General features: G+C 44.9%; 1 protein-coding gene across 2 annotated transcripts in view; it reads right to left on the bottom strand.

The window, feature by feature from the left end:
- The window catches only part of pomt2 (protein-O-mannosyltransferase 2), a 215,986-nt gene that overhangs the window by 26,680 nt on the left and 169,092 nt on the right, over positions 1–20,214 (bottom strand). The window contains exon 18 of one of the 2 annotated variants that reach the window (XM_080202117.1): positions 8,840–8,945. The exons of the other annotated variant lie outside the window; for it this stretch is intronic. Within the exon in view, the coding sequence (XP_080058243.1) occupies positions 8,840–8,945 (106 nt within the window). The remainder of the gene's footprint in view (positions 1–8,839; positions 8,946–20,214) is intronic. 2 annotated transcript variants of the gene reach the window in all.

The raw sequence follows: 20,214 nt of genomic DNA, 5'->3' as shown, positions 1-20,214 counted from the left end.
AAATAGGAGCAGGAGTAGGCCATCTAGCCCTTTGAGCCTGCCCCGCCATTCAATAAGATCATGGCTGATCTGTCGTGGCTCAGTTCCACTTTCCCGCTTTCTCCCCATAACCCTTAATCCCCACGCTTATCAAAAACCCATCAATCCGCGTCTTAAAAATATTTAGCGAGGCAGCCTCCACCACTTCAACGGACAGAGAATTCCAGAGATTCACCACCCTTTGAGTGAAGAAGTTCCTCCTCAACTCCGTTCTAAACCGCCCCCCTTTTATCTTGAGGCTGTGCCCCCTAGTCCTACTGTCTTTTTTGAGCGGGAAGAGTCTCTCCACCTCTATCCTATCCATCCCATTCATCATCTTATATGTCTCAATGAGATCTCCCCTCATTCTTCTAAACTCTAACGAGTACAAGCCTCGTTTATTCAGCCTCTCCTAATAGCTCAACCCCCTCAACTCCGGTATCAGCCTAGTAAACCTCCTCTGCACTCCCTCCAAGGCCAAAATATCTTTGCGCAGGTGCGGCGCCCAAAACTGCACACAGTACTCCAGCTGCGGCCTCACCAATGCCCTATACAGCTGCAGCAAGACCTCCCTACTTTTATATTCAATCCCCCTCGCTATGAAGGCCAGCATCCCATTCGCCTTCCTGACCACCTGCTGCACCTGCAAGCTGGGTTTTTGCGACTCATGCACAAGGACCCCGAGGTCCCTCTGCACCGTTGCCTGCTGCAGTTTTTCGCCCCGTAAGTAATAGTCCTTCCTACCATTATTCCTACCAAAGTGGACCACCTCACACTTGCCAACATTAAATTCCATTTGCCATTTCCTGGCCCATTCGCCCAGCCTATCTAGATCCTTCTGCAGACTCTCCACACCCTCCGCACAATTTGCCGTTCCCCCAATCTTGGTGTCATCAGCAAATTTCGACACCCTACACTCGGTTCCCTCCTCCAGATCATCTATATAAATGGTAAAAAGCTGAGGCCCCAGCACCGACCCCTGGGGCACTCCACTAGTCACCAACCGCCAATCCGAATAGCACCCGTTGACCCCCACTCTCTGCCTCCTATTTGACAACCAATCCTCTATCCACGCTAACACCCTACCCCCAACTCCATGTCCCTCGACCTTCTGCAATAACCTCTTGTGAGGTACTTTGTCAAACGCCTTCTGAAAATCTAGAAAGACCACATCCACCGGCTCTCCTCTATCCACCGCCCTAGACACATCCTCATAGAACTCCAGTAAATTTGTCAGACACGACTTCCCTTTAATGAAACCGTGCTGCGTCTGCTCTATCAAGCAATTCCCTTCAAGATGCCTCGCAATTTCCTCCTTAATGACGGATTCTAACATTTTACCTACCACAGACGTTAAACTAACCGGCCTATAATTCCCCGCCTTTTGCCTGGCACCCTTCTTAAACAACGGTGTAACATTAGCCGTTTTCCAATCATCCGGCACCTCCCCGGAATCCAGCGACGTCTGGAAAATAACCACCAAGGCATCCACTATCACCTCCGCCATTTCTTGGCCCGGTTCAGTACCCAGAGCCAAGTCCAATGTGGCTCCACCTTTTGTCGGCTTATCCACATATTGTGTCAGGAAACCCTCCTGCACACACTGTACAAAAACTGCTCCATCTGAACTATTCGACCTATAAAGGTTCCAATCAATACTTGGAAAGTTAGTCACCCATGATAACTACCCTGTGACCTCCACACCCGTCCATAATCTGCTTTGCCATTTCCTCCTCCACATCTCTATTACTATTTGGGGGCCTGTAGAAAACTCCTAACAATGTGACCGATCCTTTCCTATTTCTAATTTCAGCCCATATTATCTCAGTATGGAGATAATATGGAAATCAGGACAAATCAAAGGGATAGGCATTACAGGCAAAAAGAGGCAAGGATGTTATAAGTATAGAATGATATAAACCCCTACAATGCAGAAGGAGGCCATTTGGCCCATCAAGTCTGCACCAACCCACTTTTTAAAAATCTTACCTAGGCCCTTTCCCTGTAACCCCACTTATTTACCCCACCAATCTCTTGAACCTACACATCTTGAGGTACTAAGAACAAAGAAAAGCACAGCACAGGAAAAAGCTCTTTGGCCCTCCAACGCTGAGCAAATCAGGATGCCCCAACTAAACTAAAAAAAAACCTTCTGCCCTTACTCGGCCCATATCCCTCTATTCCCTCCTTATTCATGTACCCATCCAAACTCCTCTTTAACGTGCCTGCTTCCACCACCACCTCTGACAGTGCATTCCAGGCACACACGACTCACTGCATGAAAATCTTCCTCTGCACATTTCCCTTGCCCCCATAAAATAATGAGGTGCATAGATCAGCTAAATAGTCAATATCTTTTCCCAAAGGCAGGGGAGTCTAAAACTAGAGGCCACAGGTTTAAGGTGAGAGGACAGAAATACAAAATTGTCCAGAGGGGCACTTTTTTTTTACACAGAGGGTGGTGAGTATCTAGAACAAGCTGCCAGAGGTAGTAGTAGAGGAGGGTGCAAGTTTGTCTTTTAAAAACATTTGGAGAGTTACATGGCTAAGATGAGTATAGAGGGATATGAGCCAAATGCAGGCAATTAGGACTTGCTTAGGGGTTTTAAAAAAAGGATGGCATGGACAAGTTGGGCCAAAGGGCCTGTTTCCATGCTTAAATCTCTATGACTCTATGACTATGATTTACCTTGAAACTGTGCCCCCTTGTAATTGACACTTCCACCCTAGGAAAAAGCCTCTGGCTATCCATCCTGTCTATGCCTCTCATAGTTTTGGAGACCTCCCTCAGCCTCCTCCTTTCCAGTGAAAACAATCCCGAGTTTATTGAAGCTCTTCTCATAGTCAACACCCGAGGCTACAGGCAACATCCTGCTAAACCTTCTTTTTACTCTCTCCAAAGCTTGCATGTCCTTCTGTTAGTGTGGTGACCAGAACTGCACACAACATACCAAACGCAGTCTAAGTGAAGTTTTATATAGCTGCAACAAGATTTCCCAACTCTTCTACTCAATGCCCTGGCTGATGAAGACAAGCATGCCATATGCCTTCTTAATCACCTTGGCCAACTATGTTGCCACTTTTAGGGAACTGTGGACCTGCATGCCCAGATCTTTCTGTATATTAATGCACCTAAGAGTTCTATCATTTACAATATAATTCATACCTAAATTTGATCCTCCAAAATGTATCACCTCACATTTGTCCAGATTAAACTCCATTTCTCTGCCCAAGTCTCCAAATATTTATATTCTGTTGTATCCTCTGACAACCTCTGGCACTTTCAGCAACTCCATCAATCTTCGTGTCATCCACAAATTTACTAACCAGACCACCATCATTTTCCTCTAGATGATTTAATATATACTACAAATAACAGAGGTCCCAGCACTGATCCCTGCAGAACATCACTAGCTACAGATCTCCATTCTGAAAAACTCCCTTCCATCGCTACTCTGTTTTCTATAACAAGCCAGTTCTGTATCCATCTAGCCAGCTCACCCCGATTCCCATGCGATTTTAGTTTTTGTTTCAGTCTGCCACGTGGGATTGTGTCAAATGCTTTACTAAAGCCCATATAAAACTACATTCACAGCCCTTCCCTCATCAATAATCTTTGCCATCTCTTCAAAACAGCCAGTCAAGTTGGTGAGACAGGACCTTCCCTGGACAAAAGCATGCTGCTCGTCACTAACTAGTCCATTTTCCTCCAAATGTGCATATATCCTGTCCCTCAGGATCTTCACCAAAAGTTTCCCCACCACTGACGTCAGGCTTACCGGTCGATAATTTCCTGGATTATCCCTGCTTCCCTTCTTAAACAAGGGAACAACATTGACTATTTTCCAATCCTCTGGAACCTTGCCTGCCGTCAAAGAAATGTGAAGATATCTGTTAAGACCCCAGCTATTTCTTCCCTTGCCTCCTGCAGTAACCTGGGATAGGTCCCATCCAGCCCTGGGGACTTGTCCACCTTAATACAATTGAGGATACTCAACCCTTTCTTCTTCATTATATTAACATTCTGTAGAGTGGTCACACAGCTATCCCTGACCTCAACATACATCATCATCTTGACCAATTGGTTCAGTGGGCTGACAAATGGCAAATGGGGTTTAATTTAGACAAATGTGAGGCACTACATTTTGCTAGATTGAACCAGGGTAGGACTTACTCGGTTAATGGTAGGGCATTGGGGGGAGTTACAGAACAAAGAGATTTAGGGGTACAGGTTCATAGCTCCTTGAAAGTGGAGTCACAGGTGGACAGAGTGATGAAGAAGGCATTCGGCATGCTTGGTTTAATCAGTCAGAACATTGACAACAGGAGTTGGGACGTCTTGTTGAAGTTGTACAAGACATTGGTAAGGCCACGTTTGGAATACTGTGTGCAATTTGGTCACCCCTATTGTAGAAAGGATATTATTAAACTAGAAAGAGTGCAGAAAAGACTTATTAGGATGCTACCGGGACTTGATGGATTGAGTTATAAGGAGAGGCTGGATAGACTGGGACTTTTTTCTCTGTAGCGTAGGAGGCTGAGGAGTGATCTTGTAGAGGTCTATAAAATAATGAGGGGCACAGATCAACTAGACAGTCAATATCTTTCCCAAAGGTAGGGGAGTCTAAAACTAGAGGGCATAGATTTAAGGTGAGAGGGGAGAGATACAAAAGTGTCCAGACGAGCAATTGTTTCACACAAAAGGTGGTGAGTGTCTGGAACAAGCTGCCAGAGGTAGTAGTAGAGATGGGTACAATTTTGTCTTTTAAAAAGCATTTAGATAGTTACATGGGTACGATGGGTACAGAGGGATATGGGCCAAATGCGGGCAATTGGGATTAGCTTACAGGTTTTTAAAAAAAAAAGGTGACATGGACAAGTTGGGCCAAAGGGCCTGTTTCCATGCTGTAAACCTCTATGACTCTATGTCCTTTTCCTTGGTGAATACAAATACAAAGTACTCATTAATGGTGGTGAATCTCTGGAATTCTCTGCCAGTTGAAGTGGTGGCGGCTACCTTGCTAAATATATTTAAGACGCGGGTAGATAGGTTTTTAGTGGGCAAGGGAATTAAGGGTTATGGGGAGAAAGCGGGAAAGTGGAACTGAGCCACTTCAGATCAGCCATGATCTTACTGAATGGCGGGGCAGGCTCGAGGGGCTAGATGGCCTACTTCTGCTCCTACTTCTTATGTTCTTACGCTTATGTATTAAGGATCTCACCCACTTCCTGCGTTTCCATGCATAACTTCCCTCCACTGTCTTTGAATGGGCCTACTCTTTCTCTTGCTATTCTCTTACTCTGAATATATGGATGAAGAGCCACAGGCAATCTATGTAACCTGCACATCTTTGGACTGTGGGAGGAAATTGGAGCAGCCCAAGGAAACCCACACAGACATGGGGAGAATGTGTAAACTCCACACTGACAGTGACCCAAGGCCAGAAGGAGGGAAGTCATGTTGGAGCTGTATAGAACTTTGGTGAGGCCACAGCTAGAGTACTGTATGCAGTTCTGGTCACCACATTATAGAAAGTATGTGATTGCTCTGGAAGGAGTGCAGAGGAGATTCAGCAGGATGCTGCCTGGAATGGAACATTTAAGTTATAAAGAGAGGTTAGATAGACTTGGGTTGTTTTCTCTGGAGCAGAGAAGAATGAGGGGCAACCTGATCTAAGTGTATAAGATTATGAGGGGAATGGACAGAGTGGATAAAGACCAGCTGTTTTCCTTAATTGAAGTATCAGTCACAAAGGGACATAGGTTCAAGGTGAGGGGCAGCAGGTTTAGGGGTATGTGAGGAAAAGCAATTTTCACTCACTGGAATGCATCACCTGGTTGTGTCACATCCTTTAAAAAGTGCCTGGATAAGCACTTGGCACGTCATAACATTCAAGACTATGGGCCAGCTGCTGGTAAATGGGATTAGGTAGGTAGGTCAAGAGTTTCTCAGCCGAGGAATACCTATTTCCATTTCTATAACATCAACCTGACTTCCTACTTCAGCTCTTCTACTACTTAAACCTTCATTTATGGTTGTGTCCCCTCTAGACCTGAACTGTTCCAATCCAAGCCAGGGCGGTCCCCCAAGTTCTCTCCTCCGTAAACTTGATATTACCCAAAACTTTGCAGCCTGCATCCTTACAAGCATGGACTTCTGTTCTCCTGTCACTCCTCTGCTTGCCGACTTTTTTTATTCATTCATGAGATGTGAACTTCACTGGCTGGGCCAGCATTTATTGTCCATCCATGAGGGCATTTAGAGTCAACCACATTGCTGTGGGTCTGGAGTCACAGATAAGGACAATAGATTTCATTTCCTAAAGGACATTAGTGAACCAAATGGATTTTTATAACAATTTGACAATGGTTTCATGGTCATCATTAGACTTTTAATTGCAGATTTTTATTGAGTTCAAATTTCACCATCTGTCAAGGTGGGATTTGAACCCGGATCTCCAGAGAATTACCCTGGATCTATGGATTACTAGTCCAGCGACAATACCACTACCCCACTGCAATCTTCATTTCAAAATTCTCACCTTTGTTTTCAAATCCTTCCATTTTCCCACTCCTCCATATCTATAATCTTTTGCAGTCCCAATAACCTTCTGAGATATTTGTATTCCTCTAATTTTGTGTACCCCAATTCTAATTGCTCCACCTTTCATGTATGCACCTTCAGTGGTCTTGGACCCAAACTCTGGAAATTTCTCTCTGGACCCCTCTACTCATTTTCCTTAAAATTCACCCCTTTGACTAAGGTTTTTGTCCTATGATCGTAGCACGGGGACAGGCCATTAATTCTTTTCCTTCTTAACTTAAACGTACGCCCTCTCATTCTCAATTCCCAACCCTGGGAAAAAGACTGAGTGCATTCACCCTAACCTTGCCTCTCATGATCTGATACATGAGGGATAAAATCACCCCTCAGTCCCCTACACTCTACAAAGAAAAAGGTCCTTGCCTGTCCAATCTCTCCCTATAATTCAGTCGTTTGAGTCCTGGCAACATCCTTGTAAATCTCTTCTGCACTCTCTCCAGTTTAATAACACTTTCCTATAGCAAGGCAACCAAAACTGAACACAACACTCCATGTATCCCAGGCCTCACCAATATCCTGTACAACTGCAACATAACTTCCCAGCTTCTATATTTAATGCCCTGGCTGATGAAGGCCAGCATGCCAAAAGCCTTCTTCACTGCCCTATCTACCCGAGACTCCACCTTTAGAGAACTATGCATTTGAACTCCAAGGCCCCCTCTGTTCCACGATAATCCCTAAGGTCCTATCATTCACCGTGAAAGTTCTATCTTGATTTGACTTTCCAAAATACAACACCTCACACTTAGCTGTATTGAGCTCCATTTGCCACTTCTCAGCCCACTTCCCAGCTGATTAAGACCCTGTTGCAATTTTTGATAAAATTTCCTCACTGTCTACAATACCACCTATTTTATTGTCATCTGCAAACTTACTGATCATGCCCTGTATATTCTCACTCAAGTTGTTGATATAGCTAATAGCACAGTGGTTAGCACTGCTGCCTCACAGCGCCAGTGACTAAGGTTCCATTCCTGGTTTGAGAGTTTGCACATTCTCCTAATGTCTGCGTGGGTTTCCTCCGGGTGGTCCGGTTTCCTCCCACAGTCCAAAGATGTGCGGGTCAGGTTGATTGGTTATGCTAAATTGCCTTAAAAATCTCCTTGGAGAGACGAAGGATGAGAGGTGACCTGATAGAGGTGTATAAAATGTTGAGAGGTATAGATCGGGTCGATTCTCAGAGGCTTTTTCCCAGGGCTGAAATGATTGCTACGAGAGGACACAGGTTTAAGGCGATGGGGTGTAGGTACAGAGGAGATGTCAGGGGTAAGTTTTTCACTCAGAGGGTGGTAGGTGAGTGGAATCTGCTGCTGTCAGTGGTGGTGGAGGCAAATTCGATAGGGTCTTTTAAGAGACTTCTGGATGAGTACATGGGACTTAATAGGATTGAGGGTTATAGGCAAGCCTAGTATGATTGGCGCAACTTGTGGGCTGAAGGGCCTGTTTGTGCTGTAGTTTTTCTATGTTCTAAATTGACCCTCGTTTCAGGTGGATTAGCAGGGTAAATATGTGGGGTTACGGGGATAGGGTGGGATTGTTGTTGGTGCAGGCTCGATGGGCTGAAAGGCCTCATACAGAATACTGTAGACATTCTATGATAACAAACAGCAATTGGCCCAGCACTGAGTCCTGAGGCACACCACTAGTCACAGGCCTTCAGTCAGACAGGGATCCTTCCACCATTACCCTCTGCTTCCTACCATCAAGCCAATTGTATATCCAATTTGCCAGCTCTCCCTGGATTTCATGTTATCTAACCTTCCAGACCAGCTTACCTTGTGGAACTTTATCAAAGGCCTTACTGAAGTCCATATAGACTACATCAACTGTCCTGCCCTCATCAATCTTCCTGGTCACTTCATCAAAGGACCCTAACAAATTAGTAAGGCATGATCTCCCATGCACAAAGCCGTGCTGACTGCTCCTAATCAACTCCTCTCTTTCCAAATGCCTGTATATCTCATCCCTCAGAATCCTCTCTGGTAACTTACCCAGCACAGATATTAAGCTTACCAGTCTATAATCCCAGGTTTTTCTTCATCATCTAACCTAACAGCTCCTTCATGGTTGAGAGTCACATTGTTTTATAATGATCCTGTGATGTAGCCTGGGACATTTAATTACATTAAAGGCACTGTATAAAAAACTGTTGTAGGCACACATGCTGTTGCTATCCGTTCCGGATGTGATAATGCATCAATTTATTGGTTTACTGACCTCTAACACGTTGAACTGGCTTATATCCTCGCTGCAAGTAGATGGCTGTAATGCTTAAGAGAATCATGTAGAGAATGAGGCTGCACAGATTCAGCCACCAAATTACCTATTGGCAGGTGAAAGTATAGTTAGTCTACATCCAAAGAATTCCTTAAATTCAGCTCCTCATATGGGCAGAACAGTAGCAAATGGAATTTAACCCTGAAAAGTGTGAGGATGTATTTTGGGGGGACTAACAAGGCAAAGGAATACACAATGTACGGTAAAATGCTAGGAAGTACAGAGCACCAAAGAGATCTTGAGGTGCAGGTTCAAAAATGTCAAAAAGCAGCAAGACAGGTAGGTGAGGTGGTTATCAAGATATATGGGATACTTGACTTTGGGGCAGCATGGTGGCACAGCAGTTAGTTCTGCTGCCTCACAGTGCCAGGTACCCTGGTTCAATTCTGGCCTTGGGTGACTGTGCGAAGTTTGCACATTCTCCCTGTGTCTGCGTGGGTTTCTTCCGTGTGCACTGGTTTCCTCCCACATGCCAAGGACGTGCAGGTAGCTGGATTGACCATGTTAAATTGCCCCTTAGTGTCCAAGATGTGTAGGCTAGTTGGATTAGCCATGGGAAATGTGTGGGGTTATGGAGTTGGGCAGGGAGAAGGACTGGGGTACAATACTCTGTCAGAGAGTTGGTGCAGATGCGGTGGGCCGAAAGGCCTATTTTGAACTTCGGGATCCTATGATTAACCTGGCTATAGAAAAAAAGAGCAGGGAGGTTGTGATGGAGCTGTATAAAATGCTCGTTAGTTAAAGCTAGAGTACCGTGTACAGTTCCAGTCACCACACTTTAGGAAGGATGTGATTGCACTAAAATGGATGTGATTGCACTAAAAAGGATGCAGAGAAAATTCACCAGGACAGTGCCTGAGCTGGATTATTTCAGCTAAGAAGAGAGGCTGGTTAGGCTGGGGTTGTTTCTGAGAGGCGACTTCATAGTGGTGTACAGAATTATGAGAAATATGGATAAGAGTAAGAAGAATAGGAAGAAACTTTTCCACTTAGTGGAGAGGTCAATAACCAGGGAGCATAGATTTTAGGTAAGCAGTAGGAAATTTAGAGGGTGTTTGAGGAAAAACCTTTTCACTCAAAAGATGGTGAGAATCTGGTACACACTGAAAGGCCGGTAGAGGCGGGAACCCTCACATGTACAAAGCATTCAGGCGAACAGTTGAAACAGCATAGCATACAAGACCATAGACCAAATGCTGGAAAATGAGATTAGAATAGATAGATGCTTGATGACCAGCAGTGACTTGATGGGCCAAAGGGTCTCTTTCTGTGCTATAAAACTCTGATTCTATTTGATAGGATCTCAGCAGCATCTTGTAAACATTCATTAACAATGTGATGGATCAGGGAGATTTCCAGAAACTGACATTACTTCACCAAACAGCATCAAAGTAACTCAATAACAGCACTACACACATTCAACATTCCTCAGTGATTGGTTGTGGGCAAGTTTAGACTGTCTTACCTCACAAAGTATGCAGATTAGGAATCCTGGACCTGGGAGACAACATCTCCAGCCAACTAAGTAACATTTGTCCCATCTAAGCACTGGGAAAGGACCATCCCCAACAAGAAATTAAACCATCTCCGCTTGAAATTCAAAGTCTGGTAAGAACATAAGAACATAAGAAATAGGAGCAGGAGTAGGCCACCTGGCCCCTTGAGCCTGCCCCACCATTCAATAAGATCATGGCTGATCTTGTAGTGGTTCAGCTCCACTTACCCATCTGCTCCCCATAACCCTTAATTCCCTTATTGATCAGAAATCTATCTACCTGTGATTTAAACATATTCAATGAGGTAGCCTCCACCGCTTCAATGGGCAGAGAATTCCAAAGATTCACTACCCTCTAAGAGAAGAAGTTCCTCCTCAACTCTATTCTAAACTGACTCCCCCTTCGTCTGAGGCTGTGTCCTCTTGTTCTTGTTTCCTTTCTAAGTGGAAAGAATCTCTCTGCCTCCAACCTATCTAGCCCCTTCATTATCTTATATGTCTCTATTGTCAACATCCAGGCAGTTACCACAGACCAGAAACCAAACTGGACCAATCACATAAATACTTAGGCTTCAACAACAATCAGAGGCTGGGAATTCTGCGATGAGTAATTGACCTCCTGGTTCCCCAAAGCCTTGACCTCAGCGGTTGATGGAAAGGATACCGAGGGACAGGATTTACGAACATTTAGAGAAGTTTAGTATGATCAGGAATAGACAGCATGGCTTTGTCAAGGGCAGGTCGGGCCTTAAAAGCCTAGATGAGTTCTTTGAAAATGTGACTGAACACACTGACGAAGGAAGAGCAGTGGATGTGGTTTACATGGACTTCAGCAAGGCGTTTGATAAGGTCCCCCATGCAAGACTTCTTGAGAAGGTGAGAGGGCATGGGATCCAAGGGGCTGTTGCCTTGTGGATCCAGAACTGGCTTGTCTGCAGAAGGCAGAGAGTAGTTGTGGATGGGTCTTTTTCTGCATGGAGGTCGGTCATCAGTGGAGTGCCCCAGGGATCTATTCTAGGACCCTTGCTGTTTGTCATTTTCATAAATGACCCGGATGAGGAAGCGGAGGGATGGGTTAGTAAGTTCGCTGACGATACGAAGGTTGGTGGTGTTGTGGATAGTCTGGAGAGATGTCAGAAGTTGCAGCGTGACATAGATAGGATGCAAAACTGGGCGGAGAAGTGGCAGATGGACTTCAATGCAGATAAATGTGTAGTGGTCCATTTTGGCAGGTCCAATGGGATGAAGGAGTACAATATCAACTGTTGGACTCTTCGCAGTGTGGAGGATCAGAAGGACCTTGGGGTCCGGGTCCATAGGACTCTTAAATCGGCATCGCAGGTGGAGGATGTGGTCAAGGCGGCGTATGGTGTGCTAGCCTTCATTAATCGAGGGATTGAGTTTAGGAGTCGGGAGGTAATGCTGCAACTTTATAAGACCCTTGTCAGACCCCACTTGGAGTACTGTGCGCAGTTCTTGTCGCCTCACTACAAGAAGGATGTGGAAGCTATTGAGATGATGCAGAGGAGATTTACAAGGATGTTGACTGGATTGGGAGGCGTGCCTTATGAAGATAGGTTGAGGGAGCTGGGACTCTTCTCCCTGGAGAGATGAAGATTGAGAGGTGACCTGATAGAGGTTTATAAAATGTTGACAGGTATAGATAGGGTGGATTCTCGGAGGCTATTTCCCAGGGCTGAAATGGTCGCTACGAGAGGACACAGGTCTAAGGTGCTGGGGAGCAGGTACACAGGAGATGTTAGGGGTAAGTTTGTCACTCAGAGGGTGGTGAGTGAGTGGAATCAGCTGCCGTCGGTGGTGGTAGAGGTGAACTCGCTGGGGTCTTTTAAAAGACTTCTGGATGAGTACACGGGACTTTATGGGATTGAGAGTTCTGGATAGGCCTGGTAGGTACGGATATGATCGGTGCAACTTGAGGGCCGAAGGTCCTGTTTGTGCTGTAGTGTTCTATCATCTACAAGGATGGAGGAGCGTGATGGAATACTGTCCACTTGTTGGGATGAGAACAGCTTTTATCAACACTCAAAAAACACAGAATATCCAGGACAAAGCAGCCTGCGTGATTAGCACCCCACCCAGCATCCAAAACATACACTCCCACCCACGCTGGACAGTGGCAGCAGTGTGTACCGACTACACACCAAGGATTCTTCAACAACATCTTCCAAATCCAAAACTTCTAACGACTAGAAGGACAACGGCAGTAAATGCATGTGAACACTCCACGTATATAATCCTGTATACACCATCCTGATCTGGAACTATACCACCGTGTCTTCACTGTAGAAGAGTCAAAATCCTGGAACGCCATTCTGAACAGCATTGTGGGTGTGGTTCGAGAAAGCAGCTCACCATCACTTTCTCAAAAGGTACTTAGGGATAAGCAACAAATGCTGGCCTTGCCAGAAATGTTCAAATCCAATGAAAGAACACAGAAAAATCTTCATGGCAGCATTTGACCAAAATTGATACTAAGGAACCTTTACAGAAGGTCAAATGGAACCAAGGACAAAGTTCTGTCTGGGAAAATGCCTGACACAGCAAAAAGATTTAATCATTAGAGACCAACCACAACCCCAGGACATCACTGCAGCTGTTCTTCAAAAGCATCCCTGACCCAATCACCCAGCCTTTTAGAAGGAGATAGTTCTGATGCAGTTGAGAAACATCGCTATCTGCAGAATGGTAGGGCAAGCAATGCCAGAACTCCCTGAAAACTAGAGACAGAGAACAAAATTAAACTGAAAAAAAGATGCTTATGATGGAAGTCAGATAGATTATACAAGTGAGAACCACGCTGAATATTGGAAATTCAAAGAGGAAGTGAAAAGGAAAGAACAGGCAGAGGGGGGGAGAGGCAGAGGAGGGGTGGGGAGGCAGGAGGTGAGGGGGGAGGCAGGAGGCAGTGGGGGGGGGCAGAGGAGGAGGCAGAATGAGAAGATACTGGCAGGTAACGCAAAAGGGAATCCAAAACTCATTACTATTAAATGGTAAAAAGATACAGAAAGGAGAGGTGGTCTGATATGTACAAAATAGACCATCTCCACAAGGAAGTGGAGGTATGATTTATTGATAACAGAGTCATAAGAACAGAAAATACTGGAAATACTCAGCAGGTTTTCAGCATGTCTAGAGAAGAAACAGTGTTGTTTGCAATAACTCCCAAATAGTAAATTACACTAGGTTCCACAAGACTTAACCATCTGGCAAGAATGGACAGTTTAAATGGTGAATTCAGAAAGTTTGACCATTATAAAGGAACAATTCAGAAAATAAAAAGCAGTGTCAATTAACAGTGACTAGTTATTAACAGTAAGAGGAAAAGCTCAACTTTACCAATTAAACAGACTTCTCACCATCTTCCTTGGCTGACCGGACCAAGACATGAAGTGAGTTCCGAAAATGTAGATAACATCACTGAACTATCATAGAACAGGAAGCCACCATTTGGCCCATCGTTCTCTACCAGCTCTCTAAATAAACATCACAACTGAATGCCATCTCCCCGTCTTTCCCCCATACCCATGCACATCTAATGTCCACTTGAATGCCTCAATTGAACTTGCCTCCACATTTTCCAGACCTGAACCACTTGCGTGAAAATGTTTTCTCGCCTCACATTTGCTCCTTTTGCAAATCATCTTACACCTGTGTCTTCACATTCTTGATCCTTTTACAAGCTGAATAGTTCTTCCCTATCTAATCTCTTAACAAAGATGGCTTTGAGATCTTTATTTTGTACCATAAAGATATTGTAACTGACTGTAGCCAGGATGTTGGAAATAGCCAAATGGTCTATAATTTGTTAATAATGAAATAAGAGCTATCCATTGGTTTTAGCTAATTTTTCACCTTGTCTTAAACGTTATCTCTTAGGCTAACTCAAGATGAGAGATATAGCTTAAGTGTCGAACAACAACTGGTTAACATAAACTGTCAATTTATGTTTAAGACAGCCTGAATAAAGTCCTATTAATTAAATAATGGCTAATAAAGGTTACAAATGCTCCATCTAATCTTCCTAGACTGCCTGGGAAGACAATATTTTACCTTTCTCATAATTTAATATTGGTATACCTAAAATGATAATTATGTATAGTTATAAAACATTATAGACTTGTATTGCAAGTTATATTACCAGCTTTACTAATACATCTATTAATTAATGGGGCAGCACGGTGGCACAGTTGTTAGCATTATTGCCTCACAGTGCCAGTGGCTGGTTTCCAATAATGCAGTAACTGGTTTAGTTTTATTAAAAAATGTCTTCAAGGTTCAATTCTAATGAAAAATCATAGACCTAAAACATTAACTGTTTCTCTCTCAACTGACCTGATGAGTATTTCCAACATTTTCTGATTTTATTTCAGATCTCCAGTGTCCACAGTAATTTAGAAGGCTACTAAAAATATGGGATCTTTGCCTTTATTATGAAGAGTTATGGGTACAAAAGCACTGAAGCTGCTGTAAACAATTATAAATCACTTGTTGGAGTATTCAGTTCAATTCTGGACACCATACCTTCAGAAAGATGAAGACGCCGAGAAGGGGGTGCAGTGACAATTTACAAGAATACCAGGGATGAAGGATTTCAGTTACATAGAGATGCTAAAGAAACCACTTTAGAGCAAAGAAGGCCAAGAGAAAATTTAATAGAAGCATAAGAGTTTTGATATAGTAATAAGGAGAACCGGTTTCCAGTTGCAAAAGGATCAGTAACTAGAGGTGACAAAAACGGTTGACGATGGGAGAGCCGTTGATGTCATCTATATGGATTTCAGTAAGGCGTTTGACAAAGTCCCTCATGGTAGGCTGGTAGAAAAGGTTAAGGTGCATGGGATACGAGGCCAGGTAGCTAGGTGGATTGAGAACTGGCTGGGTAATAGGAGACAGGAGGGTAGTTGTGGAGGGGACCTTGTTGGGCTGGAGGCCAGTGACCAGTGGTGTGCCGCAGGGCTCAGTACTGGGACCTCTCCTCTTTGTAGTATACATAAATGACTTGGAAGAGAGTGTAGGTGGTGTGATCAGCAAGTTTGCTGATGACACCAAGATGGCAGGGTTGGCGGGTACTGAACTGGATTGTCAGGTGATACAGCAGGATATAGATAGGTTGGTGCAGTGGGCAGATAGGTGGCAGATGGAATTTAATCCTGACAAATGCGAGGTGATGCATTTTGGAAGGAATAATGCAGAGAGGAGCTATGTGATAAAAGGTAGACAGATTAGGAGTACAGACATACAGAGGGACCTGGGAGTGCAGGTTCACAAATCCATGAAGGTTGCGTCACAAGTGGAGAAGGTTGTTAGGAAGGCGTATGGAATGTTAGCCTTTATAGGAAGGGGCATAGAGTATAAAAGCTGCCGTCTAATGCTTCAGTTGTACAGAACGTTGGTTAGACCGCATTTGGAGTACTGCGTCCAGTTCTGGTCACCTTACTACCGGAAGGACGTGGAGTCTCTGGAAAGGGTGCAGAGGAGGTTTACCAGGATGTTGCCTGGCATGGAGGGGCTGGGTTACGAGGAAAGGTTAGAGAAACTGGGACTTTTCTCCTTGGAAAGACGGAGATTGAGGGGGGACATGATAGAGGTATATAAGATACTGAAGGGAATAGATAGAGTTAATAGTGAGAGACTGCTCCCTAGACTGGGTACAAACACGAGAGGTCATGATTTAAGGGTGAGGGGGGAGAGGTATAATTTGGAAGTGAGAGGAAGGTTCTTTACGCAGAGAGTTGTGGGGGTATGGAACGCGCTACCGAGTCGGGTGGTGGAGGCAGGAACGTTGGACTCGTTTAAGGTTCAGTTAGATAGACACATGAGTGAAACGAGGGTGGAGGGTTATGGTAGGGGCTATTAAATAAGGTTAGAACCTCGGGAGACACCGGAAAAGCAGGCTTGTAAGATTAACGTTTTTGTCTTTTTATTCCGCAGGTGGAGGTCCACCTCGTGTCAAACGAGGGGCATGCACACGGTGGGTCATGCGTGGGCTGCTCTTGGAAGTTCCGGGAGTGGCCTAGTACTTCGTGTCGGTGTGTGTGCTTGATCCTGGACCGGTAGACGGGTGTCGCAACAGCTCGGTGACTAGCACTGCTAGCTGTGCAGATACATGGATTTGGGCCTGTGTCTGTGGGAGTTTGTGCATTCTCCCTGTGGTTGCGTGGGTTTCCTCCGGGCGCTCCGGTTTCCTCCCACACCCCAAAGATGTGCTCTTAGGCTGATTGGTTTTACCAAATTGACACTATTCTCCCCTGAATCTGGCTAAGTTAGGGGTTCCATTCGTAGACATGCAGGGTAGAATAGGTGTAGGGTGATGTGGCAGCACGGGCTCGTTGGGCCGAAGGGCCTGTTTCCCGTGCTGGGTTGTTCTTTGTTCTTTGTTGTTCTAGAGATCATAGATTTAAGGTAATTTGTAAAGGAATCAGAGGTGGCATGAAACGACAGTATTATTTTAAACGCAGCAAGTTGTTGTGATCTGGAATCACTGTTTCAGTAGTATTCAGTATTAGATTCACACATAAACTTAGAAAGGAAAATGGATTATTATTTATAGCAAAAACATTTGCAGGGCTATGGGAAAAAGCATGGAAGTGGACTAATTGGATATCTCAACCAAAGAGCTGGAATACTCAACTGGCTTTCTTTCATGCTATTATTTTATAAAATTCACTTTTGGAAAAGCAATATCTTGTGAGATAGCTATCTAATAGTACCTGGCTTACGTGAAGAGGCAAGAAATGAGATCTGTTATTTCATAGGCCGTGTTGAATAGTGTTGACCAGTGAGTTTGCGCCAGCCAATAGGATTGAGACTGCAGGCTGAGAGATTCAGCCAGAGTGAGGGTATTGGGAATTTGGAGCTAAGAGGGTAACAATTGGTGCGTGTTAGTAAGTGTTTCTCTTTAGATTCAGTCATCTAGTTTAAAGGTCAATAAGCAACTGAGCCAGTTAGAGCCTCAATAAGTGTGAACACTCAGGAATTTTAAACTGGTGCGCGAGTCTCATAACTCGCCTCAACTGCAAATAACGTAGTGGTTTTAGCAAGCACAAAACCAGTGGCAGAAAGACTGCAGCTGGAGTGAGATTTCAGCCAGAGTGAGGGTAAAGGGAATTTAGAGCTGAGTGGGAATTTGGTGCAGAGGGGAAAGAGGAGCTCATCTTTGGGAAGAGCAAAGAGGAGGACCTGGGATGGAGACTCAAGAGCAAGTGAGAGATAGAAAGAAATCGAACCATGCCGTCACAGCCAGCAGATAAGTGATTGGCCGGAGACTGGCAAGTAGTTTTTCTTTTCATTTTTCTCTTTTTTGATCTTGGCATTGTAGTTGCTGTTTCAAGTTAACTTGAGGGTTAAGTGATGGCAGGAGATTGCACACTCGTGTCATGCTCCTCTTATGCGATGTGCAAACTTAGGAATTCTTCCAGTATTCCTGGCTCCTTCATATACAGCTCCTGTTAGACCACTTGATGGCTCTGGAGCTGAGGATGGATTCACTTTGGAGCATCCATGATACTGAGGAAGTCGTGGATAGCACTTTCAGTGAGTTGGTCACACCGCAGATAAAAATTACGGACATAGATAAGGAATGGGTGACCACCAGACAGAGGAAGAATAGGAAGGCAGTGCAGGAGCCCCTGCAGTCATCTTCATTCAAAACAGGCATACCATTTTGGATACTGTTGGGGAAATTGTTCCCCAGAGGAAGGTGACAGCAGCCAGGTTCATGGCACCGTGACTGGCTCTGCTGTGCTGGAGGACGGGAAAAAGTGGCAGATATATAGTGATAGTAAGGGGAATAGACAGACGTTTCTGCAGACGTAAACGAGACTCCAGGATGATATGTTGTCTCCCTGGTACAAGGGTCAAGGGTGTCTCAAGTGGCTGTAGAACATTCTGGGAGTGAAGGGTGAATAGCCAGCTGTCATGGTGAATATAGGCACCAACACTATAGGTAAAAAAACTGGATAAGGTCCTACACGCTGAATTTAGGGAGTTAGGAGTTAAACTAAAAAGTCCCGGGGGGACTTTAAACTAGAAAGGATGGGGGGAGGGAACTGTGTTGGGGAAACTGGGACGGAGGAGGTTCGCTCCCAGGTAGGGGAGGACCGCAGGCAGTATGCGAGGGAGGTTAGACAGGTGGTGGAGATGGGAAATGCCCAGACTGAGGGGCTGAAGTGTATATATTTTAATGCAAGGAGTATAGTGAATAAGGTAGATGAGCTTAGGGCGTGGATAGCTGTTTGGGATTGTGATGTGGTGGCCATTACGGAGACTTGGATGTCTCAGGGACAGGACTGGGTACTTCAGGTGCCAGGCTTCAGGTGCTTCAGGAAGGACAGGGAGGGTGGCAGAAGGGGTGGTGGCGTGGCACTGTTGATCAGGGATAGTGTCATGGCTACAGAGAAAGAGGATGTCGTGGAGGGATTGTCTACAGAATCTCTGTGGGTGGAAGTTAGGAACAGCAAAGGGTCAAAAACTTTGCTGGGTGTAATCTATAGGCCGCCCAATAGTGACAGGGAAGTTGAAGTGCAAATAGGGAAACAGATTCTGGAGAGATGTTTTAATAACAGAGTTGTCGTGATGGGAGACTTCAATTTCCCAAACATCGACTGGAATATCCCTAGGGTAAGGGGTATAGATGGGGAGGAGTTTGTTAGGTGTGTTCAGGAGGGTTTCCTGACGCAGTATGTGGACAAGCCTACGAGGGGAGAGGCTGTACTTGACCTGGTACTGGCGAATGAACCAGGGCAGGTGATGGATCTTTCGGTAGGAGAGCATCTTGGATATGGTGACCATAATTCTATCTCCTTCACAATTGCGTTGGAACGAGATAGGATCAGGCAGGCTAGGAAGGTGTTTGTCTGGGGTAAGGGGAGATACGAAGAAGTCAGGAAGTTACTTGGACAAATAAACTGGAAGGAGGCGTTCTTAGGGAAAAGTACCGAAGGAAGGTGGCAGATATTCAAGGAATGTGTGTCTGGAGCTCTGAATGACAACGTTCCGATGAGACGAGGGGGTTTTGGTGGGTCGAGGGAACCGTGGTGCACAAAGGATGTGTTGAACCTAGTCAGGAAGAAAAGGAAGGTGTACAAGAGGTTCAGGGAATTAGGAGATGTTAAAGATTTTGAGGAGTATAAGGACTGTAGGAGGGAACTTAAAAGGGAAATTAGGAGAGCCAGAAGGGGTCATGAGAAGACCTTGGCGAGTAAGATTAAGGAGAATCCCAAGGCCTTCTATAAATATGTGAAAGGTAAAAGGATAAGAAGAGAAGGGATAGGACCGATAAAAGGTGAGGGGGGAAAGGTTTGTGTGGAACCAGAAGAAATGGCGGAGGTGCTTAACGAGTACTTCGCCTCAGTATTCACGGTGGAAGCCGATCTGGGAGATTTTGTTATGGATTTGCAGCAGATGGAAAGGATTGAGTACGTGAATATTAAGGAGGAGGATGTGTTGGAACTTTTGAATTCTATCAAGGTAGATAAGTCGCCGGGACCAGATGGGATGTACCCCAGGATACTGTGGGAGGCGAGGGAAGAGATTGCAGAGCCCCTGGCGATGATCTTTGCGTCGTCAATGGAGACGGGAGAGGTTCCAGAGGATTGGAGGATTGCGGATGTAGTTCCTATTTTTAAGAAAGGGAACAGAGATAGCCCGGGAAATTACCGACCGGTGAGTCTGACCTCAGTGGTTGGTAAGCTGATGGAGAGGCTTCTGAGGGACAAGATTTACGAACATTTGGAGAGGATTGACATGATCAGGAATAGTCAGCATGGATTTGTCAAGGACAGGTCGTGCCTTACAAGCC

The sequence above is a fragment of the Carcharhinus amblyrhynchos genome, chromosome 14 (genome assembly GCF_965287045.1).
Source record: "Carcharhinus amblyrhynchos chromosome 14, sCarAmb.v2.hapA, whole genome shotgun sequence".
Taxonomy (NCBI): Eukaryota; Metazoa; Chordata; class Chondrichthyes; order Carcharhiniformes; family Carcharhinidae; genus Carcharhinus; species Carcharhinus amblyrhynchos.
The sequence above is the reverse complement of the archived record's forward strand: the minus strand, read 5'-3'. Positions and strand labels throughout refer to the sequence as shown.